The 15,831-nt window shown below is 44.5% G+C and overlaps 1 protein-coding gene across 1 annotated transcript in view; it reads left to right on the top strand.

The window, feature by feature from the left end:
- The first annotated feature begins 566 nt into the window (after positions 1-566).
- The window catches only part of LOC129519843 (ectonucleotide pyrophosphatase/phosphodiesterase family member 7-like), a 33,725-nt gene continuing 18,460 nt past the window's right edge, over positions 567-15,831 (top strand). The window contains exon 1 of the mRNA XM_055340678.1: positions 567-813. Coding sequence (XP_055196653.1) covers positions 567-813 — 247 coding nt within the window. The remainder of the gene's footprint in view (positions 814-15,831) is intronic.

Raw genomic sequence — 15,831 nt, 5'->3', positions numbered from 1 at the left:
CAGTCTAATTTGTTCTTCAAATCTTCACAATAGTGGAATTGAAATAAAAGTCCAGGGCAGCCCAGGTGGCTCTGCGGTTTAGCACCGCCTTCAGCCCAGGGCGTGATCCTGGAGACCCCAGCATAGAGTACCACGTTGGGCTCCCTGCATGAAGCCTGCTTCTCCTTCTGCCTGTGTCTCTGCCTCTCTCTCTGTGTGTTTCTCAGGAATAAATAAATAAAATCTTTTTAAAAAGAAAGAAAAATCCAAAATATTTCACAAGTTCAGCTTGACTTTTTTTTATCATGGTAAAATATACATAACATAAAATTTACCATTTTTACCATTTTACAGGGTACAGTTCAGTGGCATTAGGTGCATTCACAATGCTGTGCAACCATCACAACCATCCATTTCCAGAACCTTTCATCACGTAAACCATGACATCTTGTTACACTCCAGGTGTTTCAATCCACAACAGAGCTCAGGCACAATTATCAATTTGGACTTTGTTCAACCACAGATAAAAAAGGGAGAAAAATAGGAGCAGGCCCACAAACTCTGTGATGTGTAGTGCTCACAGCATGATGGGGCTTGGGGTCCTCTCATTGCTGCTGCCCATCCTGGTGGGCTGGGCCAGCTGCCACCCCATCCCCGGAAGGAAGAACTTCAACAAGCTCCTGCTGATATCCTTCGATGGCTTCCGCTGGAACTACGACCAGGATGTGGACACCCCCAACATGGACCGCCTTGCCCAGGAGGGCGTGAAGGCCAAGTACCTCACACCACCCTTCGTGACAATGACCTCTCCATCCCACTTCACCACCATCTCAGGTAAGTTCTGCTCTGCAGCCAGTCTGCCAGTGCTAGTGGAAGCCTTAGTACTTGTTATTCCCTGAGACAGAGCCCATTCTCAGTCAGCTCTCAGGAGACTGAGGCAGTTCATGCAACTGGAAGAAGCACTAGCTTAGAATATTTTGGTTTTTAGAACCCCACTGGCTACAGGGCACCAGCCTGCAGACAGAATTAGGACCACAGCTGCAGCCTCTCCACCCCTGCTCCCTGCTCCCTGGGCCCCCCTGCCCCTCCACCTTGCCTTATACACAATGGCTTGTGATCTTTTCCAAAACTAAATCATTAAAAGAACTTCATAAAAATAATAAAATATTAAACTTTAAAGAACTCAATTATATTAGATGACTCCCTGGCTTATTATTAAAAAGCTGGAGGGACACCAACGCTCTTTGATTTTTTTTTTTTTTGGTGGTTGTTATTTTGTTTTGTTTTTAAAGATTATATTTATTTATGTATTTATTTGAGAGAAAGAGAGCATGAGTGGGGTGGAGAGACAGAGGGAGAGGGAGGAAACAGACTCCCTGCTGAGCAGGGAGCCCAACGTGGGGCTTGATCCCAGGACCCCAGGATCATGACCTGAGCTGAAGGTAAATGCTTAACCAGCTGAGTCACCCAGGTGCCCCACCAATGTGCTCTTTGAAGAGAATTCAAATTTTGTCTTTCTGTGCCCCAGAAAGTCCCATGACCTGGCCCCTGACCCACTGTTTCCTGGCCTCTCTCATCTCTCTTCCCCTCACATGTTTCTCTCCAGATCACAAAGGCCACCTGCCTGTATCTCCACCCAGCCCCCACCTGCCTCAGGGCCTTTGCCCTTGCCAGTCTCCCTAGCTCACCTGGAGCATGTAGTCTGAATGGGGGAGACAAGCAAAGATACTACTAGATCTCATCAGTGAGGAGAGGCACTGAGAAGGAAGAAGAGAGTTTCTTCAAGAGAAGACAGCAAGGGCAAATTGACTTGCAGTTGGAGGCAGGGAAAGGCTGAGATGGGACAATTGAACTGAAAACTGAAAGAGACCTCAGGAGACAAAGAGAAAGGAAAAGTGTTCCAGGCAGAGGGAAGAGCATATTCAAGGCTTCTGTGATAGGAAGGAATGTGGTCATTTCAAAATCCCAGTTGCCAAAATGCAAAGGATTTCATTATAGTAAGAATAAGAACAGCTTCCATTTCTCCAACATGGGCCTGAAGCCAGGCATGTGCTAGGTGCTTTGGCTTCAATATCTCCAATACAACAATACTGCAAAGCAAGTGTTGTCCCCATTCCACAGATGAGAAAAACAAAGCTCAGAGAGGCTGAATAACAAACTCATCAGTGACTTGGCCAAGAATTGGGCCAGGGGGAAGCCAGGCCTAGAATGAATATGTCCCTGGCCACATGAAACTAGTTCTGCCCAACTATGAGTCTGGGATCCACAGACCCCTCTCATGGGGTAAAGAGTGGTGCCTGGCAGCATGAGCCTCACCCCTACCCAGAGAACCATTCCTTCGAGTCCAGGGCAGCTCCTGGAGCCTCCAAAATGATACACACACTGCTGGTACCTTTTTTGGGGAGAGGGTTTTATCACTTCCATCAGACTCTCAAAGGGACACTTGAATCAGAAACTTAAAAAATAAAGCTGAATAACCACTCAGAGGGAGATTTGCTGAGAGAGATTTTCCTATATGTAAACTCTTTGAGAAGCAAGTCATTCGGGAACTATTAGTGCCAGGAAGCAGGAACTAAATAGCCCTTTTCTGGAGAAACCGAATGCTACTTCCTAGTGGCATTAACTTCATAACACTTAAAAGATCTCCCATGGGCAGACTCTGGGTCCCTGAACACTGAGAATATGATGGGCACAAAATATTATAAGGCATGCCCACCTTTTATTTATTCCCAGAAGGTCCTCGATGAGAAGATATAAACAGTTAAGAGCAAATTTTTAAAATTCTAAAATCACTGCAACTCCTCTCCTACATTCATTGCCAGTGGGAAATGGAAATGGGTACAGTTTCAATGCAGGGTAATTTGGCAACATCGGGGCAGCCCCCGCGGCCCAGCGGTTTAGCGCCACCTTCAGTCGAGATCCTGATCCTGGAGACCCGGAATCGAGTCCCACGTTGGGCTCCCTGCATGGAGCCTGCTTCTCCCTCTGCCTGTGTCTCTGCCTCTGTGTGTGTGTGTGTGTGTGTGTGTGTGTGTCTCATGAATAAATAAATAAAATCTTTATAATTAATTAATTAATTAATTAATTAATTAACTAGGCAACATCAAGTACAATCAGGAACTTACAAATTTTCTTATTTGGCAAATTCAACTTGCAGGACTTTATCCCACAGATATATATCTGCTGGGTAGAAAACGATGTACAGTGTACATACAAAGTTATTCATTGCATTGGCATTTATAACCACAGGAAAAATAGAAACAACCTAACTATCCACCCAAAGGGGAATGGCTAAATAAAATACCAGACATAGAATGGCATAATCTGTTACCTTTAAAAGGAAAAATGAAGAAGCTCTTTGTGCCGTGATAGGAAGGTATCTCCAAAATGGATTAAGTGACAAAAGCAAGATGCAAAGAATGTGTGTAGCATGCATATATGGGTTCATATAATATGTGTGTATGTATGTATATATACATATATATATATGCAATTATTTTTTTTAAGATTTTATTTATTTATTCATGAGAGACACAGAGAAAGAGAGGCTGAAACATAGGCAGAGGGAGAAGCAGGCTCCATGCAGGGAGCCCGATGTGGGACTAGATCCCAGAACTCCAGGATCACACCCTGAGCTGAAGGCAGACGCTTAACCGCTGAGCCACCTAGGCGCCCCTATATGCAATTATTTATAGGTGTATAGAAGACCACTAGATAAATAAACAAGAAATTGGTGATACTAGTTCCTCCAGGGAGAGCAGTGGGTGGGAGACTTTGAACTGTACCTCCTGTGTACTTTTTAGATCTTAGACCAAATGAAATGTACTGCCTATAAATAACAAAATGTTATACACCAAATAATCTTTTTAATTAGCTCACTGTGAAAAAAAAAAAAAACATGTCTCTTTTATTTTTAACCAGACCTGCCATTTATTGAGCAGGTAAACATTCACTCGACTTTGACTTTAAAACAGGTTTTTCGGGATCCCTGGGTGGCACAGCGGTTTAGCGCCTGCCTTTGGCCCAGGGCGCGATCCTGGAGACCCAGGATCGAATCCCACGTCGGGCTCCCGGTGCATGGAGCCTGCTTCTCCCTCTGCCTATGTCTCTGCCTCTCTCTCTGTGTGTGTGTGTGTGTGTGTGTGTGTGTGACTATCATAAATAAATAAAAATTTTAAAAAGTTTAAAAAAATAAAATAAAACAGGTTTTTCACGCAGCCTAGGTTGCTCAGGTTGCCCTCCCTCTTTACAGGCTAGAAGTCAGGGGTTCAAAGATGTACAAATCTTTTCTGGGGCAGAGATAGGATTCAAACTCAGTCCTGGATGGTTACAGTCACTGGCTCTTCAATCCCTTCCCTCCAGCATGACTACAGCCCGCCACTGTCTTTGATTCTAATTAAGTAATCATTCCAAACCCCTCTGAATGTTGCCCATCCTCAGAGATTCCAGGCAATAAGTATATATCCTGAATATGTTGTATTAATAAAACAGAGGCTATCCCAGGCCCAACAAAATCCCCAGCATTTGTCTTCGTGAGCTGGGCTCAAGCAGACTTCTGTCTGACTCTAATGTGGAAAAGAATCATCCATAATAGAAAAAATAATGGATAAAATTCGTACTGCCAGCACCCAAAGACCTCATCAGATTCCAGGGTGTAGGCCTGACACACAAACTATGGGAAAGGGGGCTCTCTTAGCTCAATGACTAATTAATTGGTCTTCTTACAAACACCTCTGGGCGATTTAACACAGAAGAGAGAGGAGGAGGAGGAACTTGACACACTGCTTCACATCTCAGCTGCAATACTATGCACAGCTCCAACACAGGCTCAAGTCCAGGAAGCCATGTGGCCATCTCTCTGAGCTTCCTAGACAGAGTTCAAGGGGCAGAGGCCAGGCGATCTCAGGCAAGGACCAAAGTCAGGAGAAGCCATGCCCCAGGCACAAGGATCCATGAGGAAGCCTCCCTCAGATAGCTGACAAAGCTGCCTAGGGCCAGTATGCTGCCCTCCCCCCCCACTCCCCCACCCCCCCATCTGCTGCCCTTATCTCCACAGCAGGGCCTCCTCATGCCTGGGGGCTGTCAGGTGTGTGGGTATCTCAGCCCTCACCCCAGAGCCAGGGTCACATGACCCTCATCAGTTTCCCCTGCTGCTGGTAAAGAAAGTCTTCCTGGAGAGTTTTAGAGGGTTTCCAACATATTCGTTTCTTCATTCAACAATTATTGTTTTAGCATCTCTGTTGGGCCTGGGAGCGGCAACAGTGGCCAACTACATTTAAGTGTCTCCAAGGTCTTGCCACTTCCTAGGGCTTACCTCATGACACAGTCTCATGTCCCCTCTGTTCCCAGATTCCACAGATGTTTTGGGGGGTTTGTTTCCTTTCCTCTGTAGCTCTGCCAGGGAGAGAGATGAAGAGCCCCTTTATTGTGCCTTTTTGTCTCCTTTCTCTGACAGCTCAAGGAATCAGACAGAGAAAATGTATTCTCACTTGGCCATGTCCCCACCAAACCTTTTTCTGCACCCCCTGCTCCTCTAGCTCCCATAAGGGGCAGAGCTTAGGAGGAATACCCACTTTCCATGCTTTCTCCCTCTCCTTGAAGCAGAGAGGACAGACGTCCTGAACAAAAAACTCAGGGAGGGAGGATTTCTTAAAAACTGGCTATTTATTAAAAATATCCTACCTCATCACCTCTCCACATGAGACAATCTTTACATCCTCACAAAGAATGTGTATTTTTCCTCCAAGTATCGGCCCTCCCAGTACCACCTGCAAGAGGGGAAGTGGGGCCCCTATCTAGAATCAAAGCTCCAAGGTGTAGGGCAGCCCTGGTGGTGCAGCGGTTTAGCGCTACCTGCAACCCAGGGTGTGATCCTGGGGACCCGGGATCAAGTCCTACGTCAGGCTCTGCGTGGTGCCTGCTTCTCCCTCTGCCCCTCTCTCTCTGTGTGTGTCTCTATGAATAAATAAATAAAATCTTAAAAAAAAAAAAAAAAAGCTCCCAGGTGCAAAGCAAGCCCTGGTTCTAGAGGAGACATTTTCTCTCCAGCTCCCCAAAGCTGGGCACAGACCTGCATACTAATTAATAATTAAGTTCATCCCCTCCCTGATTGAATGAACCATTACTTCCTCCAAGATAGTTTTCTTCTAAAAAAAAAAAAAGATCGTTTTCTTCTTCCCACCTGGTTTCATCATCCCCACCCCCAATCTTCATCACACACACACACACACACACACACACAGGAGCTTTGCCACAGCACCTGGAAGTTTCTTAAAATAGAATGATGTATTAGTTTTCTATGGCTGCAGAACAAATTATCACAGACTTAACAGCTTAGAACAACACCTTTGTATTATCTCTCCATTTCCATGGGACAGGAGTCAGCACCACTGAGCTGGGGCCCCTGCTCAGTGTGTCACAAAGCTACAATCATGGCGTTGACTGGGATGGAGTTCTCTCCCAAGCTCATGTGGTTGTTGAAGAATTCATTTCCCTGCAGCTATAGGACTCATGGCAGCTTTCTCCTTTGAGGCTGCAAGAGAGGGACTCTCTGCTCTAGATCCTCTCTTAAGAGCTCACCTGATTAAGTCAGGCTCACCCTGGATAAACTCACTTTTGATTAACTCAAAATGAACTGATTAGGGTTCAAGAGATCTGCAGAATCTCTTCAACTTTTCCATGTTCTGTTGGTTAGAAACAAGGCCACAGGTCCCACCCAAGCTCAAGGGAAAAGAGTTATACCAGGCATATATATCAGAAAACAAGAGCCTTGAGGGCCATTTTGGAATTCTGTCTACCATGGACAACGTCCTTGATGGGGCTCAGATAAACAGGGGGTGAGCATCAGTCTTTGTAGAAAGCCAAAAGGTAACACAGGACACGCCCCCAAAGTGAAGCTGCAGAATTATGGCTAATCCCTGAACCATAGGAGACAATGAATGTCCACGGAAGCCGGGCTCTCTAGTCATAGTGTGTCACCATGTCAGCATTAACTCTTTCTGTTGCTTAGGCAAAAATGATGGGGGGGGGGGGCTAAGGAAGAGGAGGACGGGGAGAAAGAGTATTAATTTGAAAGTAATTATAGTCATTTCCTAGGGCTGCCATAACAAAGTACCACAAGCTGAGCAGCTTAAAACAACAGAAATGTATGGAGTGCCTGACTGGCTCAGTCAGTGGAATATGTGAGTCTTGATCTCAGGATTGTGAGTTCAAGCCCTACACTGGGTGTGAAGATGATTTGAAGATGAAAATATCTTAAAAAAAAAAAACAGAAATGCATTGTTTCACAGTTCTGGAGTCCAAAAGCCTAAAATCAAGCTGTTAATAGAGCTGCATTCCCTCTCAAATCTATAAGGAATCCTTCTGTCTTCCTCACTTCTTGTGGTTCGTTGGCAATATTTGGCATTCCTTGGCTTATAGATTCCATCCTCCACCCAATCCACAGAATTGTCCCTGTGTCTCTGTTTTCATATGGCCATCTTCTTATAAGGACACAAGTCATTTGGATTAGGGGCTGCTGCAGCATGACCTCAACTCTATAGCGGCCCTATTCCCAAATAAGGTCTCATTCTGATGTCTTGGGGCTTAGGACTTCAAGTATCCTTTTTGAGGAACATAGTTCAACCCACAACAGTACTATGAGACGTAATCGATATCTATAGGCATTAATAATCCAAGTCCTCAGAATGATCAATCTCTCTCCTTTCCCCCTCCCTTTCTTTCTCTATTTCTAAGAGTGACCACAAAATCCCCAATATTGGCTTTCATTGGACCAATTTACTTCTCAGAACCAACCTCTGTGGCCTGGGGTGGGGGGTAGAACAATGCTGAACACCCAAGCTAAGACTACATGTCCACCCCCAGGTCAGGGTTAAGGCAACTGGCAAGCACCACACAAATCAGGTGGACTACAAGTGGAGGACTGGTGAGTTCTCAGTGGAAAGTCAAGCACTGTTATAAGAGAAAAGAGCAATGGAGGAAGGACTGGCAGGAGGTGCCAAGGTCCACCTCACAAGCCTGATGGTGCTTTTGATGTGGAGATGGAGGTATGCAATCCAGTGCCCCAATACTCAGTCCCAAAAAATCACACCTTCACCTCTGGGACTGCTCAGTGGGCATGGGCTCCCTGTAGATTCAGTAAGCACACGTGCAAACAGCCATCTTCCAGGATGGTCCCCCCAGTCTCTCTGAACTGTCCCAATTCCCCTGAGATCTCACCAAAATGAAAAGCCATTCTCTGACGGTTAGCAGCTCATTCTCCTAGTTTAAATCACCCGATTCCTTCTCCCTCTCCAGAAGCCTGTACTTACTGCTCCATCACTGGTAATGACAGTGAACATTTTTGCAATCTCAGTTTTTATTGCAAAGTGATTGAGGACCAGTGAGAATAACTTATGCTGCTGAAACTAAGGAAATCCCGCCAAGCAAGTGGTGGGTGGATAGGAAGTCTTATGCAGCAGCATATATTTTTCTCCCCCAAGGAACCTACTGAAAATAAGAAGCTATCACCACGTTTCAGACAAAGGCTATAGAAAACGTAAGCTATGATATTATAATTCAGCAATTTTACATCTAGTCAAATAGATATGGATCAGAGGTGAAAAGGGAACTCACGTAACTACAGGATGGTTGAGAATAATAAAAGTGAGGTCCTCTCTGCTCAACATTTTCTCCTTTCCTGAAAGGGTACTCAATGGTAGGCTCCAGCTCCCTACCAGCCAGAAATTAAGTCTTTCCCAATTCCAGAACCCCACCAGGACAACCCCAAAACTGGAGCCACCACTTATAACTGTGTAGATTGTGTACAGCACAATTCTAGGAAGGTTATTTTCATTAACACTATGTTGGTGGTATCCCCTGGAGGTGCACAGGGCACAATTTGCACAAATGATCGATTGCTTACATTCTATCCCAAAATCAATCTATAAGAGGTAAAAATTCTTCATAGATGTCATAACCACTCATGAATCCACCCTTCCTTCTACCTGAGATAGGAGTAAAGGAAGCACGAACAAATGTACTTGGATGATCTTTAAGACTAGGGAGGGATTCTCAATATCTCACCACTTACATTTTGGGCCAAATCATTCTTTGTCTTAGGGGGGCTATCCTGTGTGTTGTAGAGCTAAATTTAGCAGCATCCCTAGCCTCTACTCACTAGATGCCAGCACCATTCCTCCCCTAGTTGTGATAACAAAAATGTCTCCAGACAAATGTTCCTTGGGGTACAAAATCACCCCCTAGTTGAGAATCTTTGGACTAGACATATAATACAAAAATCACATGTAAATAAGAAAGCCAAAGGCAACCCATGTGACACTCTAACCAGTGAAAAACAGAGTCTGAAAGAGGTAAGAGAGGTAGGTAAAGGGAAAGGAAATTAAATCCCTGCTGCTGATAATAATACAAACCAAGCAGATGTTGTTGGAAACCTGGATAGAAGATGCCATAAACCTTAATCGGCTCCCATCCTGCTTCCCCAGAAACAACTCTCCACTGAAAAAGTCCTGAAAGTCAACAAACTCCCCAAAACATAGATGAACAAAGCAAAGAAAAACAGATGGAAACAGAAAAGATGTGCTTCCAGCACCAGTCATTTCCACAAGGAGAGAAAAAAGGAAGCCACGAAAATAAAGAAGGCTGGAAAACCAGGATATTTCCTAACTTTTCATTACACTAATTTCCAACATGTAGAAAAATCAGATGCTGATGCTTCAGGTCTATGGATTACACAGTAGAAAGGGTCAGCCCAAAACACCACAGCAACTGAGCCAAAAATCATGACTGCTACAAATCCAAGGCCTTGAGTAAGAGAATCTGGAACCACTTGAGATGGACCGGATGGGTATATTGGTTTCCTATGGCTGCTGTAACAAAGTACCATAAGCTGAGTGGCTTAAAGCAATAGAAAGTCTAGAAGACAGAAGCCCAAAATCAAAATATCAGTGGGCCATGCTCCCTTTACAGGTTCTAGGGGAGAATCTTTCCTTGCCTCTTCAGCTTCTGGTACCTGCCAGCATTCCTTGATTTGTGGTCACAGCCTTCCAATACCTGCCTGCATGGTCATGTTGCCTCCTCCTTTTCTGTTTGTGTTCCCTCCTCTTCTGTCTCTTATAAGGAAATTTGCCTTTGGTTTTAGAGCCAACATGGGTAAATCTCTTCATGTAATGATTTTCAGGATGATCTCTTCATGTCAAAATCATGAACCAATTACATCTGTGAAGACCTAGTTTCCTTTTTTTTTTTTTTTTTTTTTTTTTTTAATTTATTTATGATAGTCACAGAGAGAGAGAGAGAGGCAGAGACACAGGCAGAGGGAGAAGCAGGCTCCATGCACCGGGAGCCCGACGTGGGATTCGATCCCGGGTCTCCAGGATCGCGCCCTGGGCCAAAGGCAGGCGCCAAACCGCTGCGCCACCCAGGGATCCCCCTAGTTTCCAAATAAGGCAACATTCACAGGTTCTGGGAATAAGAATATGGACATATAATCGGTGGGGGGCTCCATTCAGCCCACTATAGTGGTAAGAGGAGAAAATGAAGTGAGAAAAAAATGTAGAGGACATATCTCATTTCTGTAACAGTGGCCAGTAAGGCAGGACAAGGGTAGAACTATGTGTTAATAGAGTTCCCAGATGGAACTCAAGTGCAGCTGTCTGCTTCCAGCTATTCAGAGTGAAAGTTTCTGTTTTTGACAGCAGATTAAAGGAAAAGGTGGAGTATGTGAAAGCCCATTCTCTGTTGGCCTAGTTCCTAAGGAATCATGCCTCTGCCTTAGGGCCATTCTCAAGTCTTATTCAAGGATAAAATGACTTATAGATGGCCATAATTAAAAAGCAATGTCAAAAAGCAGCAGCAGCAGCATTTTTCATTTGCACTTACCCATGAGCAAGAGCAGTTTAGTAAAATGGGCTTCTAAGATTTTATATTCTCTGTCCAAAAAATGGCTGCCATCATGAGTCCTCGTGTTGGAGACAAGCCTCAATTCTATAGCAGTAGTTGATAAGGTTTTAAATTTTGATTGGTTCACCTGTCCTCATTTCAAGTACTTTTGCTCTGGGTCCAGTAGATTATCAATGGGTGGCATTCTGGTGTGTAAACTTGGGTGAGGGTGGTTTTGAGCTCCAGTGGGGGCTGTCTTCCCATCAGTGTCTTGGCTGTTCTCAATGAGCTTGTCAGCTCAGGAATGGAACACTGGATTGATTTATGGTGGTTGGTTGATGTGATTTGGCAACTGTTTTTCCTCACTGATTTCATACTAGCTGGCTAACACAACATTTTCTTCTTTGGTTTTGGGAATGTGAACTTAAATGAATCACAAATCAGGAGGAAAATAAAGACATGCTTATAGTTTATATGATAGATTAAAGGAATTAGTGACTAACATATAGCAGTTCCTCAAATTTTTGTTAAAGAAAGAAATGCATTAAAGTGTATCTATGCCCAAATGGACTATCTGTAAATATACACTGTCACACCTGAAAATTAGTAGGTAGGAACAGAGCAAATGTTTAGAGCAGAGGAGGAGGCATGCCCTTATTCAGTTATTAAGTTATGGTATGGTTTCTTTTAATCCATTAAAGTATATTTTTTCCCAAATTGACTTTGAACTAAGTTAGTTTCTGTTTACTACTTGTTCAGATCATACCCAGCCATCTGCAAATGGGGCAGAGGTAAGAGGGAGTTTGTTCAATTAAATTCAACAAACATTGTTGAATGTCTAGTAAGGATATAATCCTATGCTTTGTGCCAGGGATATATCAGAATAAACAAGGCACAGCCCTACTCTTAGGAAGCTTATAAACTAATGGAATAAACATATTTGTAGGCAATCATCTGAAATTCAAGAGGAAATGAGATGGATGCTAAATGGAAAGTATAAGCAAGATAGAATGGCATGAGTGCCATGTGTGCCCAGTTCCAATGGCACTCCCTGACTCCTCTGCAATGCTGCAGAGGTACCCATTTCTTGTATGATCTGAAGGCCCATGAAGGTTTGTATTTAGATAGGTGTAAGTCAGGTCTAGTCGTGACCTTAGGATCAGGAAAAAAAAAAAGGAATTGCTTTCATCTATCACAAGCCAGGAATAGCCTAGAACATCAGCAAAAACGGAAAAATCTGCAGGTTCTAGAGCAGAGCTTCTGGGCCAAGAATCCAGGACTGAGATGATGAGAAAAAACAAGTTATGAACCAACTCAGCCATTTTTTTCATCATAATCAAAAAAAGAAAAGCCCATCAGCAGTCTTACTGGGTAGATACCAGACCCTATTTTAGTTCAGACTTTGGAACTAACCTCTCAAGTCTTCTAACAATGGCCAAGAGACTGGTTTGCCCACAACAATATAACTGAACAACACTGTTCGCTTGTTTCCAAGTGCATATCATGTGAGAAGTTTAGATCATTAACAAAAAAAAGCACTAAGCAAACCCAGGCTACATAATCCTTTCAGCAAGGTAACTGACAATGGGTACAACTGGGGCAGGATATTATAAAACCATCTCTATCGGGATCCCTGGGTGGCGCAGCGGTTTGGCGCCTGCCTTTGGCCCAGGACGCGATCCTGGAGACCCGGGATCGGGTCCCACGTCGGGCTCCCGGTGCATGGAGCCTGCTTCTCCCTCTGCCTGTGTTCTGCCTCTCTCTCTCTCTCTCTCTCTCTCTCTCTGTGAGTATCATAAATAAATAAAAAATTTTTTAAAAAAAGAGTTTCTTAAAAAAAAAATATCTACTTCTGCCCAGTGAACTGCTTAGTTTTAATAGTTAAAAATCACAGCAAATACAGTTGACATTTGAACAATATGGGGGTTACTGAAGGCGAAGCCCCACACAGTTGAAAATCCATGTATAACTTTTGACTCCCCAAAAACTTAACTACAGACAGCCTACCATTGACCAGAAGCCTTACTAATAACAGGGATGATTAATATGTTTTATATATGCATAATAGTCTATATTCTTACAATAAACTAAGCTAGAGAAAAGAAAAAAATTTTTAAAGATTTTATTTATTCATGAGAGACAGAAAGAGAAAGGCAGAGGGAGAAGCAGACTCCCCGAAGAGCAGGGAGCCCAAGGTGGGACTCAGTCCCAGGGCCCTGAGATCATGACCTGAGCCAAAGACAGACACCTAACCAACTGAGCCACCCAGGCTCCCAAGAAAAGAAAATGTTATTAAGAAAATCATAAGGAAGATAAGATACATTAACAGTACTGTAGTGTATTTATCGAAAACAACCTGGCGTATAAATGAACCCACACAATTCAAGCCTATATTGTTCAAGGTTGAACTGCATTTGCTCTTGCCTTCCACCAGGCTCCAACATCACCTCTTCTGTGCAGCCTTCCCTGAACCCCTTTTCTGTGTTCCCAATGCACTTTGTTCGGTGTCTATTGAAGTGTTGATCACCAGCTATGTCAGGAAACAACAGCTGTTAAAACACAGAAATCCTTTCATGCTAGCTCAAGAGAAACAACTGCCCTGCAAGGCTCTAACAGGCAAACTCAAGCAAGGGAACCAAATGAGAGACAGAGAAAATGGAAAACAGAGTGAAAGAAAGCAGACCTTATGTTTCTGGTTCTCAAAAGCCTAGTGTCTTCTAATCAGCCCCAAGAACTCTCTTGTCTCTGCTCTACTCACTCACAACCAGTTTTCTCTTTTTGCTCAGAGCCCACCATGAGCTGATTAGCTACTGCATCTCTTGGTTTAAGTCTTGAAAGAGAGAATTGGGTTTCTCACCAACCAATTGAATGTGGGGAAGAGGTGTCATGTGGTAAAAATATGGTGCCTAGCCCTGCCTCTCAGCAAGGCCCATTCCTAGGGGAAGTCTTTTTCTTTTCTTAAGATTTTATTTATTTATGAGAGACACCGAGAAAGAGAGGCAGAGACATAGGCAGAGGGAGGAGCAGGCTCTATGCAGGGACCCTGATGTGGGACTCGATCCCGGGACTCCAGGATCACGACCTGAGCTGAAGGCAGATGCTCAACCACTGAGCCACCCAGGCATCCCTCCTAGGGGAATTCTAAGAGAAGGTACCTGTGAGCATTGCAGGCACCCCAGAATATCCTTTGTCTCTTTTTAACTCTCTCCCCCCATCCCTTAGACTGTAAATGCTATGGCACAATCAAGGATAATACTTGGCTCAAAATGTTTGAGAGAGGATTTGGATCAAACGCTGGACTTGGTTTCCCAAATTCACCCTGCAAGTGTTTGAGATATAAACAAAGGTCTCTGAAAATCAAGAGAAAGGAATCAAATCTAGCTGGCTTGGTTCCCACACCTGAAACGCTCAGTTGAGTGAATGCGCCTTGCCATAACTGGTATGGTGTGGGAGTAGGCATTATACCCGGATTTTTTTTATTTTATTTATTTATTCATGAGAGACAGGGAGAGAGAGGCAGAGACACAGGCAGAGGGAGAAGCAGGCTCCATGCAGGAAGCCCAACGTGGGACCCAAACCCAGGTCTCCAGGATCACACCCTGGGCTGTAGGCAGGGCTAAACCACTGAGCCACCTGGGCTGCCCTATACCTTGATTAAAGCATAAGTAGCAAGCACCAGGAATCATGTTCTCTAGGAGAGCTCATCCTACTTCCTATTTAACCTGCGCCCACATCGCAGACATGTAAATGACATGGATGACAGACTGTCAGAATGGATAAAGCCAGAAAGGCCCTTGGAAATCATCAACTCTCTAATTTTTAAAAAAGATTTATTTATTCATGAGAGATACAGAGGTGGGGGGCAGAGACATAGGCAGAGGGAGAAGCAGGCTCCCCACAGGGAGCCCATGTGGGACGCGGTCCCAGATCCGAGGATCACGCCCTCAGTGGAAGGCAGATGCTCAACCGCTGAGCCACCCAGGCGTCCCTCAACCCTCTCCTTTTATGGAGGGGAAGACTGATTCCCAGGGAGAGAGCAGGTGCTTAGAAGAGCCAAACTAAGGTGTCCCACCTCTGAAAGCAGCCCCCTCTGTGCCATTGCACTGCAGGGAGGACAGCGTCATCTGACCCAAGTGAAACCAGTTCCTTTGCTGCTACTGGAACTCCAGGCACGGTCAACAGTGTTGCCTTCACACAGCTTTTCCAGTCCGGTCCCTGACTCTCTCCAGAGTTGAAAATGCAATTTTAGTAAGACTGCTGCTCCCTGCAGCTGTTCATTTCTTAGCATTTCCCATCCTTTGTCTTGTTCTGCCCACATTCCAGAACTGGCCCTTAACCAGGATAAAGAGCTTTGAGCAGTAGGAAGGAGGAACCAAGGGGCAGTGAAATGTCTTCTGGGTCATTGCTGGTCCCAGCTGCTGGCTGGATTTAGAACATGCCTTTTAAGTGTCAGAGTGGAAATAACCCAAACACCATGGAGACAGTTCCCTTTGTGCAATTACTGGGACTAGCCATGCCACAGAATAGAAGGGTCATACTTCCTGAACTCATTTTAGGTTAGGTGTTTGAAACTTGGGTGACATCTCTTTGAGGGAAAAAATGGATTCTATTATTGGTTCCCAGAGTAGTCTATTTAACTAATATCATAATTGACCTCTGGGTCCCAGAGCCTGGAAGACAGAATTATTAAGAGGGAGAAGTTTCTGTGCCTGTGGCATCCTCTGCTTCTTTCAATCCCTCCTCCAAATCCCCCAGTGGCTTTGGGCACCCAAGCTTCCCCAGATACTGAAGTACTCCAGGTTTTGATGGCTACCTGCTCTCCCTTTGGTCACTCAGAGGAGCTGCTATCAACCCAGATTTTGGAGTAATGGGCAGTCTGCTATAACTAATCCACATCCATATGTGAATGGCTAATAGCCCCTGAACCAGTGGTCTGACATGTCAGTGGGCACTAGAACCACCTGGAGAGCTTGT

The sequence above is a fragment of the Nyctereutes procyonoides genome, unplaced genomic scaffold, assembly GCF_905146905.1.
Source record: "Nyctereutes procyonoides isolate TBG_1078 unplaced genomic scaffold, NYPRO_anot_genome, whole genome shotgun sequence".
Classification (NCBI taxonomy): domain Eukaryota; kingdom Metazoa; phylum Chordata; class Mammalia; order Carnivora; family Canidae; genus Nyctereutes; species Nyctereutes procyonoides.
This window is presented reverse-complemented; position numbering and strand designations above follow the sequence as displayed.